Source organism: Trachypithecus francoisi, unplaced genomic scaffold (genome assembly GCF_009764315.1).
Source record: "Trachypithecus francoisi isolate TF-2019V2 unplaced genomic scaffold, Tfra_2.0 Lachesis_group15, whole genome shotgun sequence".
Lineage (NCBI taxonomy): Eukaryota > Metazoa > Chordata > Mammalia > Primates > Cercopithecidae > Trachypithecus > Trachypithecus francoisi.
Window position 1 is genome coordinate 10,848,447 of NW_022681460.1, and position 17,233 is coordinate 10,865,679.

The window sequence follows — 17,233 nt, forward strand, 5'->3', positions numbered from 1 at the left end:
TATGAATTATATCTCAATAAAGCTATTTTTAAAAACGGCCAGGCATGGCGGCTCATGACCGTAATGTCAACACTTTAGGAGGCTGAAGCAGGAGGATCACTTGAGGCCAGTTTGAGACAATCCTGGAATCATAGTGAGATCTCATCTCTACAAGAAAAAAAATTTTTTTTAAGTTAGCCAGGCATGGTGGCCCATGCCTATAGTCTTAGCTATGCAGGAGGCTGAGCTGGGAGGACTTTGAGCCTAGGACTTTGAGGTTACAGGGGAGTATGGCCATGCCACTGTACTCCAGTGTTTGAGCAGTGCCTTGAAAAAGAGGTGAAATTTGGACACAGGAAAATGATTGGAAAAGGCATTACAGATAAAGTTAACTTCCATTAATTGACTTGAAGTAATAACAGTCAACCATTTGTTGAGGACTTTCATGTGCCAGACAATGAACTAAGGGCTCTACATGCATTATCTCATGGATCCTTGTCCCAGCCCTTTAAGAGAGGAGGTGCCGGCCGGGCGCGGTGGCTCAAGCCTGTAATCCCAGCACTTTGGGAGGCTGAGACGGGCGGATCACTAGGTCAAGAGATCGAGACCATCCTGGCTAACACAGTGAAACCCCGTCTCTACTAAAAAAATACAAAAAAAAACCAAACAAACAAAAAAAACTAGCCGGGCGAGGTGGTGGGCGCCTGTAGTCCCAGCTACTTGGGAGGCTGAGGCAGGAGAATGGCGTAAACCCAGGAGGCGGAGCTTGCAGTGAGCTGAGATCCGGCCACTGCACTCCAGCCTGGGCGACAGAGCGAGACTCCGTCTCAAAAAAAAAAAAAAAAAAAGAGAGGAGGTGCCATTGTTATTTCCACTTAGAGATGTGAACACTGAGGAACAGAAAGGCTACCTCATCATGGGTGTCTGTGTGTATGGAGATCCAGGCAGTCGCAGGACAGTCTGGTCACACAGCGGGAAGGAAGTGAAGAGAGTTGGTAATGTGCTGCTTTTAAAAATGTATTTATGGTGTCATGATCACTTTGTCAGTACCTCACTGTGGACGTCCTCATCTAACATTTAGTTTTGTTCTCTAGTGTCAAGGGAGCCCTCTAATGGACATTTGTTGCGCTACAGACTTTCAGCTTTCATTCATTCAAAAAGTTCAGTGCCTCCCGTGCCCCAACCACCAGCTCAGATGCCGTTAGGGTGATGCAAACAAGACAGACATGGTCCCTGAGTTCCTAAAGCAAGACTGAGGCAGGAAGAAGCCGAATGTGTTTGGAAGCCCAAGAAGACAGGAAAGTGGCATGGGAAGAGTGTGGACAGTTAGAGTGGGTCAGATTGGACAGAGCCTTGAAAGCAAAGATGAAGAGACTTTGCTTTAAGAGTGGTGGATTTTGGCCAGGCGTGGTGGTTCACGCCTGTAATCCCAGCACTTTGGGAGGCCAAGGCTGGTGGATCACGAGGTCAGGAGATCGAAACACAGTGAAACCTCGTCTCTACTATAATTACAAAAGATTAGCCGGGCTTGGCGGCACGTGCCTGTAGTCCCAGCTGCTGGGGAGGCTGAGGCAGCAGAATCGCTTGAATCTAGGAGGCAGAGGTTGCAGTGAGCCAAGATCGCACCACTGCACTCCAGCCTGGGTGACAGAGTGAGACCAAAAAAAAAGAGTAGTGGACCTTTGTTGGAGGACATAGGTCTGATTTTATGTTTTTAAAGTCACTGTGGTTATTCTGTGTGTGGAGGATGGATTACAGGGAGGGACACGAGAGTGCAAGAGGGGAGGAAGACCTGGTAGAGATCAGTTAATTCAGGGTCCAGGTGAGAGATGATGGACTATGGTGCTGTAATAGATAAACTCATGATATATTTTATATATCAGCATTTTATTCCAAAACAATTTTTGAATGTCCTCCTACCCTAGATAGGGCAGACAGATTATCTGTAACATTTTTGGAGCACATTTTAATACCTGAGTGTTTCTAGTAATTTACAAAAGAAAATATAGCCTTTCCTAACTTGTCCCATGTTGGTCTGTATTACACAGCAGTAAGTTAAAAGTTAGTATTGGGGCTAATACGGTGAAACCCCGTCTCTACTAAAAAAAATACAAAAAAACTAGCCGGGCGAGGTGGTGGGCACCTGTAGTCCCAGCTACTCGGGAGGCTGAGGCAGGAGAATGGCGTGAACCCGGGAGGCAGAGCTTGCAGTGAGCTGAGATCCGGCCACTGCACTCCAGCCTGGGTGACAGAGCAAGACTCTGTCTCAAAAAAAAAAAAAAAAAAGTTAGTATTGGGGGTCAAATATTTCACTTTAGATGAAAGTTTAGCCACAATCTGGCTTCTGTTAGGCCGTATCTAATTTTTTTCATCCAAATGTAGAGCATCGTTTGTGGCAGCCAGTAGTACCTGCTGAGTCACAGGTGTGACAGCTGCATTTCAAACAAGCCTGGGAAGGAGAAAGAAAGCCCTTCCGTGTGTCCTGTGGCTGAGAGGAGCCACCCATGGACTCCACCTTGTAAACACAGTGGCACAGGACACAGCACAGGCCTAACCCATGCAGGATGCTGGACTCGTTCCCTTATTCACTACCTCTCTCTCTCCTTTTTTCTGGCTTCCCTGCCCCAACTTCCCAAACACACAGTGTGGTTTTTGATTCTTGACTTTTCTCAGCTGCAGTTGACTCCAGCTCTGCCTGTTTGTTTATTCCCCTTTCTCTGTCCCTGGCTGTCTGCCTTTTGGCCCATCCTTTAAGGCTTGGAATGCTCTTGGGCTTACCTTCTTTCTGTTCATTGGTGATGTGTTTTCTCAGACACACCTGCTCCCTGCTTTCATCTTTCAACCTCATGGGGCTGTGACAACTCTTCCCTCCTTGTCCCCTGGAAGCCAGTTCTGAGTAGCAGCCAGGCCTAGAACACTGGTGACACAGACACACTTCACAGCCTTTCCACATGGTCTAGTTTCAGATCATGGTAATCTCCAGTCTAGGAGGCTGCTGAGCCCAAGAGCACAGGCTCTGGAGTGAGACACCAGTTCACCCCAGTTCTACCACCAACTTGAGAACCAACAGAGGGATGTGGTGCGGATTCTTGGTGGCAGGTTATATAAATGCCTAGCCTAGACTGGATGATTAATAAATCCTTGCATTTGTTATGCTTTAATATTCTATTAAATACTGAAAGCAGATCCTGATTTGGAATAGGTCTCAAGAAAGGAGACCCTAGTGAATCCTGAATTAGAGTCTTTGCTTATAGGTAACAAAGAATTTAGGAATTTATCTCACAGTTTTGCTTAAGAGTTCTGAATTTAAACTTCCATCAAGGTCCTGGGTCCCAGGTATTTTCAACCTAATAATTCTAAATATTGAGTGATTGGTGGCAGTAGCTTATGCCTATAATCCCAGCACTTTGGGAGGCCAAGGCAGAAGGATCTCTTGACCCCAGGAATGCAAGACCAGCCTGGGCAACATAGTGAGACCTTATCTCTACAAAAACTTAAAAAATTAGCTGGACATGGTGGCCTACACCTGTAGTCCCAGCTATTGGGAGATTGAGATGGGAAGATTGCTTGAGCCGGGGAGGTTGAGGCTGCAGTGAGCTGTGATCATGCCACTGCACACCAATCTGGATGGCAGAGTAAGACTTTGTCTCCAAAAAATAAAAATAAAAAATAAATGTTGAGTCAAGTCTACTGCTCCTGCCAGAAGAGATGATTGAAATGCATTACATAGAATAATAATGGTTAAAGAAAAGCTTGGCAAAAGTTCCCAGAGTATATACTTTATTGGGACAGGAGAGGCTACGTGTATCGTGGTATCTTTTTACTATTTTCTTAACCTTATAGGCCTGTGTTTCTAGTCACCATTAACTTACTACAGATTTGTGTCTTTAATGTAATATGTAAGTGTTTTGGAAGGGTTAGAATATTTCAAAGGTTTGAAAGTTAAAACTTTGTATGAAAGAATTGAAAACTTGGAATTTGGATCACATTTCCATTGTGTCATATTTCTCTGTGACATGGACGTATTGAAGCATGGATATCATGTCCATGCACATAAAGCAGAAAACCCAGACGACACACACACGTGCACAGGAACGCTCTGAAGGATGCAAACCCAACTGTGAAGTGTTGATTCCTGAGGAGGTGAACGCGCATGGGTTGAGGGTGAGAAGACGTTGTAGGAAGACTTTCATATATTACTGTGTACATTTCTCTAAGGTTTGAATTTTTAAAACTATATTCATGAGTTACTTTTGTAACGTAGAAATATTAATGACTTTCCTATCCATCAGTCTGCGTAGGCTTCCTCTTCCAGTTCAGGTAGAATGAACTGGATCAGTGTTGCTCCATTTTCCTTTTTAGCATTTTACATTCACCTAAAGATATCTTGGGATGAGGGTATATACTTGACCAAATGTAAGCTATTTCCAAAGTAATATCCAAATACTTAACAATTTCCCAGCCTAAGTAAATGATCAGAGGCTCCGTACTCAGTCTCATCTAGACTGTGGCACGGAGTATGAACATATCAAATGCCCGTTTCTCCATCAGGCAGAAATGAGAGTAACCATGTGCCATGGAGAAGGTTGACAGACTCCCTATGAAGCACTTTGAAGTGACACCGGCCTCTGTGTGCTTCAGAAGAATCCAGCCACCTGCTGTATGGCCTGACATTTTCCTTTAGTTTTTGGTGGGCCAACAGAACTCTGTTGCCAACTGTTTTCTGTCCTGGGTACCCAGCCAGAGGCTCTGAAAGTCTGGAGACTTTATATTGACTAAACTTTAGGAACGTCAATTATATGTCCACCTCCAAGATGCCTTCTCTTAGTCAGGTGCAGCTCATTGTTTCCTCTTGAGCTACACTTAATATTCTTAAGCAAAACCTAAACTGACATTTCTCCAGCAATGCTCTCCTTGATAGAAATGATAAAGGTAAGAGCAAAAGGAATCTTTTGCTCTCATGTACATACACTAACTCATAGAAGGTTAATTCTTCTATAGCCTGTAATATTATAAAATGTATTTATATATTTGTGATATAGTTCCTTAAAGAAAACAAAAGCGATATAGACATCTAAACTGTCGCTGGCTTATTAAGTGTCAGTGCCAGAGCCTAGGAGAAAATAAGGAGCCTGTGAATCCCTTATTTGAATCTACCCAGAGCTGCTGTGTTTGAGAGCAAGTTTTAAAAGATTGTATGTAATACTAAGTTTATTCATCTTTCACACTGAGTCCCAGCATCATCAGATCAGTATTTGATGCCTGGATCAGTATTTATTCTGGGGAGTGATGAAGCACTGAACCTGCTATGTGTGTAGTCTGCCAAACGTCGGCATGTGCTCCTTGCAGCCCAGGCATCCCTGCATGTAAGGAATACGTGTGTTCTCACCAGCCTCATCTACTTACCTCCACATTTAGCCAGATTCTGCATATTAACATCTGCTGGGAAAGAGCATCACTATGGTAGCTACAAATAAGGTGAAGGAAGCAAAGTATTTTTCTGAGAAGTACTTAAAGAATAGATGTGTAAATTTCTACAAACACAAGTCTTACAGGAAAATGAAAAATTTTTACATTTAAATAACTATATAAATCATTGTCTAATTTTAATAAGAATATAACTTAATATAACTTGAATGGAGAAAAGGATGACTTGCAGTCAGGGAAAGTATTAAGAAATAATAGGCTCAAGCTGGGTGCGGTGGCTCAAGCCTGTAATCCCAGCACTTTGGGAGGCCGAGGCAGGTGGATCACGAGGTCAGGAGATCGAGACCATCCTGGCTAACACAGTGACACCCCGTCTCTACTAAAAATACAAAAAATTAGCCAGGTGTGATGGCGGGCGCCTGTAGTCCCAGCTACTTGGGAGGCTGAGGCAGGAGAATGGCGTGAACCGGGAAGCAGAGCTTGCAGTGAGCCGAGATCGCACCACTGCACTCCAGCCTGGGCCACAGAGCGAGGACTCCGTCTCAAAAAAAAAAAAAAGAACGAAAGAAATAGTATGCTCAAAATATATAGCAATAAGTTGGAAACTTTTACTTGAATAATTTTTTACAAAACTGACCAAAGAACAAAAATGTGAAGAGGCCAAGTTCCAGGAATCATGTTACATATTGTTCCAAAACAACATAAGCACTTAACAAAGTTGAAAAGTTAACAAAGCCAAGTATTGTACTAGGCTTCCAACATTCACTAAGTATAAAATTCTACAGAACTGGTTTTCTTATCTTTAAAGAAAGTTGTTGGCAAGTGGTACTGGTGTTAGAGCAAAAAAAAAAGGAAATATGTACTGACCAAAATAGAAAAAAATATGAAGCACATTAAAAGAAAAAATATATATTCCTGAAAACCTTGTATAATTACAGTGGCATGGTTGGGAATGTTTGGTCTATAGTTTTAACAATTAAATCCATTGAATCTGGCCTCGTGCCATCCTAAAGTTTTATTCTAGATTCTCTGGAGTTTGTGATTATAGGTATGTTTCTAAGATTTAAGTAACTTTCCATGTTTATCTCCTTTTATGTTTGTACATAGAATAAAAATGTTTCTATTGTTGAGAATATTAGGGTTGGATGCAGTGGTTCACGCCTGTAATCCCAGCACTTTGGGAGACCAAAGCAAGTAGTTTGTTTGAGCGCAAGAGTTCAAGAATGGCCTGGGCAACATAGTAAGACCCCATCTCTACAAAAAATAAAAAATTAGCTGGGCATAATGGCATGTCCCAGCTACTTGGAAGACTGAAGTAGGAGGATCACTTGGACCCCAGGAGGTTGAGGCTGCAGTGAGCTGTGATTTGTGATTGCACCACTGCATTCCAGCCTGGGTAACAAAGTGAGACCTGTTTCAAAAATAAAAAATTAAAATTGGGGTTTATCCACTTAGATTTTCAATACAAACGACTACTTAAATCTTTACCTACTTGTTAATTTCAAACCCCTTTCTACATTTTGATTTATTTTTAGATCTCTTTTTGTCTCAATAAATGGGAAGTATCAGGAAGTCTTTTTACTTGCTCAAGGTCAGAGAGAGCTTAGAACCTGATAGTGTCCCTCTGAGCCCCAGTTCTTTCCACCCTGCCAGGCTGTAGGCCCAGCAGTTACTCACTGCTAATAATTATGCTTGTGCTGTCACGGAAGTTGCATTGGAGAAAAGGATATTTAGCTGGCAAATAAAAGGAGGATGGGAGATTTTGTTCTTTAGAAATGCTAGTGTGACGTGGTAGGCTTATTTTTCAAATGGTCAACTGGTATTCTTTTCTTTCTCTTTTTTTTTTGTTTTGAGACGGAGTCTCGCTCTGTTGCCCAGGCTGGAGTGCAGTGGCGCGATCTCAGTTCACTGCAAGCTCTGCCTCCCGGGTTCACGCCATTCTCCTGCCTCAGCCTCCTGAGTAGCTGGGACTACAGGCGCCCACCACCTCGCCCGGCTAATTTTTTTTTTTTTTTTTTTGTATTTTTAGTAGAGACGGGGTTTCACCGTGTTAGCCAGGATGGTCTTGAGCTCCTGACCTCCTGATCCGCCCGCCTCGGCCTCCCAAAGTGCTGGGATTACAGGTCCGGTCGGCCAACTCATATTCTTAAACTAACCATAATTTTACCGTAAGACCATATTTTAGTGATTGAAGAAAAAAATGTACCAAACTGTATGATATGATGGTGTCAAAAAGAACTAACCCAATATGAAACATTTTTCAAGAGCATGTTTCCTATTTTGATGTCAGTGGACCACTTGTGTTAAAGTTGTGAAAACCAACACTCCTGAATTCCACCCAGAACTCATACTCTGCACCTTCAGAGATCCTCAGATTGTGAGTGGCTGCCCTGAGGCGTACTACCAACCTCCGGCTTCTGTAGGTCTATGGAAAAACAGAACTGATGAAGACAGTGATGCATACAGCTGCTTTATCTGGTCTCTCCTTCCTCACTGTTATTGGAGGGCACTTTCCAGGCACAGTTCTGTTGACGGCCTGCTGCTGCCCACGTGGACCATGGGTTCCGGGATGGCTCCATCTTCTGTGCTTTAGGCACATTACTTAACCTCTCCCAGCATCGCTATCTTTGCATCAGAGATAACATTAGTAACCACCTCATAAACTTGTTAGGAGGATCACCAGTGAGATAATCAATGTAAAGCTTACAACAGTGCTTGGCACTTAGTAAACACTAAATAAATGATAGTTGCCATTATATGCATACTTTTAAAAAACCTGATGCTTTTAAAAACATTTTTTCTGCTGACTAGTGAATTGTTCAGTTTTAAAACGTTCTGTGCCTTTAAAAAGTTATTAAATTAACTGTTTCCTCCTTTTTTGTACCCATCATACTTTGAATATATAACCACAGCAGCATATAAACACTTCACTTGCACTTACGTATTTAAATGTCCATCTTTCCATAACCCAAGGATAGGAACGAAGTCTTACTCATTGTTGAAATCTCTAGTACATTGCACAGTGCCTACCAAATACTAGGCAAAATCAGGTGTTCGATTCTATTAACTACCCTAACACTGAAATGAAAGTGTTCAATGGCTCAAAATAAGTATAATAAGCCTTAACTCTGGGGTACTTAAATTTATAATGTCTGCCAGTGAAGTATATATAGTTTTAAAGGTTAAAAAAAAAAATCAAGTGTTTAATGAATTTGAGCTGATTGAGCACTGACCAGATACAGGATCCTTAAACTTCATAATATCTAGTCCAAAGATGATTTTTTTTTTTTTTTGGTACAGATTCTGACTTCAAGGGGTTTGCAGGCTGGGAGGGAAAGTAAATATATAAAAAGTAATTTTTGGCTGGGCAGTGTGGCTTATGCCTGTAATCCCAGCACTTGGGAGGCTGAGGCAGGCAGATCACTTGAGGTCAGGAGTTCAAGACCAGCCTGGCCAACATGGTGAAGCCCCGTCTCTACTAAAAATACAAAAATTAGCCAGACGTGGTAGTGCTTGCCTGTAGTCCCAGCTACTCAGGAGGCTAAGGCAGAAGAATTGCTTGAACCTGGAAAGTGGAGGTTATAATGAGCCGAGATCACACCACTGGACTCCAGCCTGGGCAACAGAGAGAGACTCCGGCTCAAAACAAAAAGTTATTGTCTTCTTGTCCCTTAGTGGAAATATTAAGAAAGTGCTAGGGGAACTCGAAGGAGACGATTATAGGAGTTGATTAGGTATGTAAAATCAAAGTGAATGGAGCAGTGGCAGGGGGGGAAAAGGGGAACCAGTAATGACTTAGAAGTCCTAAGCATGTTGCATGGTAATTGTGACATTCACTTCCTTTGAGTGGAGCTGACGTTGTGGTGTCCATCCTAGGTACTCTCCTTTTTCTTCATTGGTCTGATGTCCATGATGATTCCTCTGTGTAGCATCTTTGGGGCCCTCATTGCTGTGTGTCTCATCATGGGTCTCTTCGATGGATGCTTCATTTCCATTATGGCTCCCATAGCCTTTGAGTTGGTTGGTGCCCAGGATGTCTCCCAAGCAATTGGATTTCTGCTCGGATTTATGTCTATACCCATGACTGTTGGCCCACCCATTGCAGGTAAATATAATGATTCTCCAGTAATTATATTAATCCATAGTATTTTCTACTTCAGGTCTTAATTGAGTCTCACTTATATGTAAAACGTATTACAGGTTATTGATTACTGGTCTTTTGCTTTCATGTGTGCCTTACTGGTAACCGGTAACATTTTTAATAAGACTAGCTATAAACGGTATGTCGAAAAAGTTTGCTGAAAAGTCCCTCTTGTCCTTACTGGCAGCTAAACCACTGAATAAAATATGTAACAGTGGGCCAGGCGCAGTGACTCACACCTGCAATAGCAGCACTCTGGGAGGCTGAGGCGGGAAGATCACCTGAGCTCAGGAGCTTGAGACCAGCCTGGGCAACATAGTGAGATACTATCTCTACAAAAAATTAAAAATAAAAACATTAGCCAAGCATGGTGGCATGCATCTGCAGTCCCCGACGCACAGGAGGCTGAGGTGGGAGGATTGTTTGAGCCCAGAGGTCAAGGCTGCAGTGAGCTGTGATCATACCACTGTACCCCAGCCTGGGCAAAACCCTATTTAAAAAAAAAAAAAAGAGATGAAGATTCTGGAAGATTTCTAAATATGTCAGCTTTTGGTAAGAGATCATACATCCCCCTGAGGAGTAGTTGATGAAAAATAACATAATAGAAAAAACTCAAATGCCCGTAAATAGCTAATTGGGTAAGCAAAATGTGGAATATCTACAGTGCAATATTATTCAGCCATAAAAAGGAGTAAAGTACAGAACTGATGCTACCAGGTGAATGGACCTCAAGAACATTATAGTAAGTGAAAGAAGCCAGACATAGAAGGTGACATGGCTGGGCATGGTGGCTCACACCTGTAATCCCAGCACTTTGAGAGGCCAAGGCAGGAGGATCATTTGAGCTCAGGAGTTCCAGACTAGCTTGGGCAACATAGCAAGACCTTGTCTCTACTAAAAATAAAAAAAATTAGCCTGGCGTGGTGGCACATACTAATAGTAGTGTAATCCCACCTACTCCAGAGGTGAGAGGATCTCTTGCGCCTGGGAGATCAAGTCTGCAGAGCCGTGAGAGCACCACTGCACTCCAGCCTGGGTGACAGAGTGAGACCCTGTCTCACTCTAAAAGGTCGTATATCATATGATTTATTTCATGTGAAATGTCCAAAATAGGTAAATAAATACAGATAGAAAAAAGATTGGTGATTGCCAGGGGCTGGAGAGAAAGAGGATTGGGAAGTAACTACTTAATTGGGATGAAGTGTCCTTTTGGCACGATGAAAATATTTTGGAATAGAAGCGGTGGGTGCACAACATTGTGTATGTGCTAAATGCCACTGAATTGTTCACTTTCAAATGGTTAATTCTATCTCATGTGAATTCCACCTCTAGAAATTCTCTGAATGATACTATAAAGATGTCTCGTGTTCAGTATTACTTGGGTGCCTGTGTCAATTAGTATTAGAAGATTCAATATAAATATGATAAAATGCAAATGTATGTACTGTCATCTGTGTTTGGCACATGAGACGCTTAGTGAAGGTTTAGCTCAATGCATTCTTATATCCTGAACTGCATTCCTAGTCATGAATCAAGCAAGCTGAGTTACTACTGAGCAGACCAAACACAGTTTAAGTTCAAAAGGTCATGGTCTCCCTGTAGGAGAACCCTCCATTCCTTCTTCTCTCCCGCAGCTAATATACTGTTCACTCTTCTTATTATACCCTACAAGCTTAGTTTTACAGTTTCTAAGTCCACAGCAGATTTTATATAAGCAGCACTCTAGTAGTAAATAGTTTTGCTACCAGAAGTGACAGTTAACAGAGCAAGAATAAGGGAGGTAACAGGAAACTTCTGAAGCAGGCAGAGCACCACCACACAGCACCTGGCAGCAGAAATCTGCTGGCTCACCAGGAGGCTCTGAGGACATCATAGTATTACAGCAGAACATAATCATGAGTGTTCATAAGGAGGAAGAGTTCAGTTATGTATGGAATGGTCTGATTCCAAAGATAGAAAACTTGTGCATTTACAGATATTGTCTATTTTATTTATGCAGAATGGATATACACATTTTTATGTGTTGGTACTTAATTAGACAAATGGTCAGCTATTTATTTAACAAAGTCAGATAGATATTTAGTATAGTATGTTCCCTGGACATTTTAGATAACTTAGGTTGTATGAGTTATACAAGTTTAAAAACACTAAGATAACTTTTAAAACCATGAGTCCTGGAATTTGTTAGAGAAATTGGAAATGTTGAGTACCCTAAATAATAGTTTTCAGAAGCAGAACCCAAATATAGAATGCCATTAATAATTCTTATATACTTATATTTTCTTCCAGGTACTTATAAACCTTAGTCTCTTTCCAAAATGTATTTACTAACCTAACTTTCATCCACATTATTAAATTTACAATTTTTCTCAATTTTGAATTATAATGTTAAATAGTTTCATGTTATTTCATAAAAACCAAATAGACCAAAGAGTAGTTTGAAAGCTGGGCATGGTGGCTCATGCCTGTAATCCCAGCATTTTGGGAGGCTGAGGTGGGAGGATTGCTTTAGCCCAGGAGCTTGAGACCAGCCTGGGCAATGTGACAAAACCCCATCTCTACAAAAAATATAAAAATTAGCCAGGCATGGTAGCATGCACCTGTAGTCCCAGCTACTCAAGAGGCTGAGCTGGGAGGATCAGTTGAGCTTGGGAAGTCAAGGCCTGCAGTGAGCCATGATTATGCCACCATACTCCAGCCTGGGTGACACAGTGAGACCCTGTCTCAAAAAAAAAAAAAAAAAAAAGTCTGCCTTTCCAGCTTTTCAAGTAATGTCTTGGTATGAAAATCTAGAGGCCTGTACTTTATGACAACGTTAAATATATGAGAGCTTTTTTTTTCTATCAATAAAGGTTTATATTTCAGATCTGTTTCCTTTAAAAAAAAAAAAAAAGTCTGATATCTGAGATGTTTGCACCAGTCCTGTGGAGGTGAAATGAGGCTGGGACCAGGCCATCCCTGTGGCTGATCTGGACCCCTCAGGGCCACACTTGTTCTCCCTTGCTGACAGCTTTTTCCCTTCTCAGGGTTACTTCGTGACAAGCTGGGCTCCTATGATGTGGCATTCTACCTTGCTGGAGTCCCTCCCCTTATTGGAGGTGCTGTGCTTTGTTTTATCCCATGGATCCATAGTAAGAAGCAAAGAGAGATCAGTAAAACCACTGGAAAAGAAAAGATGGAGAAAATGTTGGAAAACCAGAACTCTCTGCTGTCAAGTTCATCTGGAGTGTTCAAGAAAGAATCTGACTCTATTATTTAATATCTTACATACCTCCAACAGACTGGACTTGCTTTTTGAATTTTAAGCAAGTTTCCTTTCCTTTTATACGAATTGCAAATTTCATATTTTTTTAATCACATCCTAGGAATAGCACAATAATTGGGAAATAGAACCCTTATCACTACAAGAACCATTTTCTGCCACTGAATATCTCTGATCTTTCCATGAGTCTGAGGGCAGAGACTCTGGTATATGAAAACATGTCTGAAAGTCACATATTGTGAAAATTTGAAGCTATCTCAGTAAAAAGCAACTTTGGAAACTGTGAATGATCTTTAGCTTGTACAAATATTTAAAAATACCTCAAGCTATACTGAAAGGGTTGCAGTTTGGTTAGGAGTGGAAATATTTTGTTTGTTAATGATGTCTTCAGTTCTGGTACCTCTGTTTTACTTTCTTATGCTGTTTGGAAACTTTTTGCAAAATTTAAGCCTGGGTTCTAGGTAATACCAGATCTACTTAAACCTCCAGTTTGTGTTAAAGTTGCTTTCCTGCTGTTAAATAAGCTATGATATTAAGATATTCTGACTTGCTCCAGTGTCAAGGGATCTTCTGGGAGCAGGTGCTACCAATGTGTTCAGAATCAATACGTGAAATGAAAAGGATCCTCTCCAGGAGGATCCTGAGCTATTCAGAAATTATTTAAGTTTACAGCATTGTTCCCTTTGCGTTTGCAGTGTGTTTTACTCAAGTAGCCAGAAACACCCCACATTTCTGAATTGTTTAAATTGTAACAATAAAGTAAAATAGAATGCATGAAAGATATTCTGGCAATTGTAACTTAGAAATCTTCTGACTTCCAGATTTGTTAGCACTAGAACCTGATATTTAAACAAAGTCTTACTTAGCAGTTATCAAGTGGCAGTTATAGGCAGAAATTGGTGGAGGCCGGAGGATGGGGAGTGGGGCAAAACCCTTTATATTTGTGAAGAAAATATCTGTAGCTGATAGAAATAATTGCTTAAATTGGTTTCTGAAATTAATGAGTCTGAAAAGGTTAAAAGCACTTATAAAAAGAACCAAGTCCTACATTTCCAGAACTTTCTGACAAAAATTTTCACTCATATTATGAATACTAGTGTGTTCCCTATGAACTTTCCCATTATATTTTTGCTATTTATATACAGATTATCATAAGAAAGCTTTCAGTTTGAGGACCAAAAATTAAAACCAAAGTCATGCTGTGACCCATACTCATTTACAAAAACAAGAACACTTTCCTATATCCCTAAAATTATGCTTTAGTGCTTGAGACCTTTAAAAGGTAGTGCTTTTCATTGTGAAGACATTCAGCAACTTACTTTGTCATAGTGCAGTTGTACCTTACCACTTCTAATAGTTTCATATTTCATATTCAGGGGACTTAGATAATTTGCCTGTGGATGGTTCTTTTGCAGGAAAAAAAAAAATCTACATTTTGACCATACTACCTTTTCATGTTCTTATTATAAGTTTTTAGAAAATGATTTCATTCACTCATGTCCAGTTATATAAAATGTTACTTTCTCATTTTTGAGAAGTTCAACAAAACATACAACTAAGACCAATCATCAAACCCACTATTATAAATGTTAATTTTGGCTGGGTAAGGTGGCTCATGCCTAAAATCTCAGCACTTTGGGAGGCTGAGGAGGGAAGATCGCTTGAGCCCAGGAGTTTGAGACCGGCTTGGGCAACATAGCAAGATCCTGTCTCTACTAAAAATAAAAAAAAATTAGGCCAAGTGTGGCGGCTCATGCCTGTAATCCTAGCACTTTGGCAGTCCAAGGCAGGGGGATCACTTGAGCCCAGAAGTTCAAGACCAGCTTGGGTAACATGAGACCTTGTCTCTACAAAATATTTAAAAATTAGCCAGACATGATGGTGCCCACCTGCAGCCCCAGCTACTCAGAAGCTGAGGTAGTGGAAGGATTGCTCAAGCCTAAGAGATGGAGGCTGCAGTGAGCTATGCCACTTTACTCTAGCCTGTTCAACTGAGCAGGACCCTGTCTGTAAAAGAAAATAAAAAACAAAAACTTAATTTTTTAAAAAGTTTTAGGCCGGGCGCAGTGACTCACACCTGTAATCCCAGTACTTTGGCAGGCAGAGGCAGGTGGATCACGAGGTCAGGAGTTTGAGACCAGCCTAGCCAATGTGGTGAAACCCCATCTCTACTAAAAATAAAAAAATTAGCTGGGTGTGGTGACGTGTGCCTGTGGTCCCAGCTACTTGGGAGGCTGAGGCAGGAGAATGGCGTGAACCCGGGAGGTGGTGCTTGCAGTGAGCCGAGATCGCGCCACTGCACTCCAGCCTGGGCGATACAGTGAGATTCAGTCTCAAAAAAAAAAAAGTTTTAGCACAGACTCCCCTTAAAACACCTTCTCCCCAATTTCATAGAAAGTAATTCAAAAATGAAAACTTACCTCTGTAAAGACCTCTACAATGTTTTTTTTTTCTTCAAAATTTGGCTGATTTTAGGAAAAAAGATAATCTGAAACTAAAAGAAATTGCTTGGTTAGTTTCCATATTAAAATAGCAGTGACTTAAGTATATATAGCTTAGGTCTCGGCATGTGTATCTGTACATTGAACTTCGCATGCATAGTTTTCAGTTTAATGGGACGAATCAGACTGGATCTATGGCACTGAAAAAGCTCTATTGTCAAAGGCTCATATGGAGAAGACTCTGCTACAATAACACAAAATTAAGAAGAAAAAGTATAAATTCCATAAATACATATTTAATACTATTTGTGGGAAAAGATTTAAAGTTTAAAATACACAAAGAAAATGAAAAATACTAATATAAAAATTTGTGGTTTAATCTAGTCAAACTAAGTCCTAATTTCTGAATGAAGTGTTACTGCTGCAAACATGTGACCTGATAAGCCTAAATTTTTTGTGTTCAATCCAGACATGTTTCTGAGAGTCTGAAAAGAATACAGAGTCAAAACTCTGCTTTTATCTCCTCATCCTGTTTTTGATAAGACTCAGAAAATTCTCAAATTCAAAAGGTTCTGGCATTTGAGGCCAAGAAAAGTATGAAAGGGAGTAACATTCCTTGTTATAGAGACTCGATTGGATAATAATGTAACAGATGGCCAAGAAACTTCCAGAAACATTTTGGTTAAATTGGATTGCCATGGATATTGCTGGGATCCATCCATTTAAGCAGTAATATATCACCCAGATTATTGATACTCTATGCAAGATGTGTTCATCCCTTTGATCATATTTACAATGCTTATTCCATAGCCCTGCTATAAGACTTGTAATTTCCACTGAAAATTGCATAATTCCTGATTAAGATTGAAATTCTAGCCGGGCGCGGTGGCTCACACCTGTAATCTCAGCACTTTGGGAGGCCGAGGCGGGCGGATTGCCTGAGTTCAGGAGTTCGCAACCAGCGTGGGAAACACGGTGAAACCCCGTCTCTACTAAAATACAAAAAATTAGCCAGGCATGGCGGTGGGTGCCTGTAGTCCCAGTTACTCGGGAGGCTGAGGCAGGAGAAGAACCTGGGAAGCAGAGGTGGCAGTGAGCTGAGATTGTGCCACTGCACTCCAGCCTGGGGCACAGAGCGAGACTCTGTCTCAAAAAAAAAAAAAAGTAAAAGTACACATCGTGTAAAAGCAATTTACTTCGGATGATTCTAATCCTTTTAGCTGCATTTAAGAATATTTTAATTTATAGCAATGTTACTCTAAATTGGCCTATGTCCAGATGACTTTTGACATTAAATCAGTGGAAAACGGAATAGAAAATATGACATGAGATTGTTGGGGGAAGGCAACCTATAGCATGGGTGGCTCTGAGGAGTTCCTGGTGGTGCACTTTCATGCCCTTTCTTATGTACCTTTTGTCTTACTCTTCTTACATTATTCTTATCCTCATCATTTTTTCATTGCCCTTTACTTCCTCCTATCCTTCGAAAACCTCCCGAAGAGTTCATTAACATCCATGCTTAGCTCCACTGGTTGCGTGGCTGCACTTCCTACTGATCCCTGCCGTTTCACTGAGTGGATCCCCACCCAATTTCATGTATCCTGGAGAATGGCTTTCTCTCAGTCTTCAACTTAGTTCTAATAGTCTACATTGAATTTAATTTTAAATCACATAACTAAAATATTTAAGGGAAGAAATAAATTTCATAAAAATTAGTGTCTTTTATGCTAACATTTGAAACTTTATTTAAAATTTTAAGGTAAATGCTTCGAGAAAAAAAAAAAACAAAAACAAAACCTTGCCAAGTCCTTAGCATATTTTCAGAGAGTGTAATTTTTTACTTTGATTTCCAGTTTCACTAAGGTTTCATTAAATCTTAGTCCTGAGAGCCCAGCATGAAGGGTGACTGGGAATGTAGTGTGCCTCTCTGATGCAGTTCCTAATGACTGTTCTTCAGGAACCTTCCTTAGGTTGGGTTACATT

At 40.9% G+C, this 17,233-nt stretch overlaps 1 protein-coding gene and 1 long non-coding RNA gene across 3 annotated transcripts in view; one reads left to right on the plus strand and one right to left on the minus strand.

The window, feature by feature from the left end:
- SLC16A10 (solute carrier family 16 member 10) overlaps positions 1 to 14,528 on the plus strand; it is a 141,833-nt gene extending 127,305 nt beyond the window's left edge. The window contains exons 5-6 of the mRNA XM_033234315.1: positions 9,283 to 9,511; positions 12,574 to 14,528. Coding sequence (XP_033090206.1) covers positions 9,283 to 9,511; positions 12,574 to 12,806 — 462 coding nt within the window. The 3' untranslated portion in view covers positions 12,807 to 14,528. The remainder of the gene's footprint in view (positions 1 to 9,282; positions 9,512 to 12,573) is intronic.
- Positions 1 to 17,233, minus strand: part of LOC117096941 — a 51,964-nt gene that overhangs the window by 4,151 nt on the left and 30,580 nt on the right. For both annotated transcript variants that reach the window (XR_004442732.1, XR_004442733.1), the window contains exons 3-4: positions 15,230 to 15,303; positions 5,386 to 5,446 (exon numbers count right to left, since the gene is read on the minus strand). This is a non-coding gene — a long non-coding RNA (uncharacterized LOC117096941). The remainder of the gene's footprint in view (positions 1 to 5,385; positions 5,447 to 15,229; positions 15,304 to 17,233) is intronic.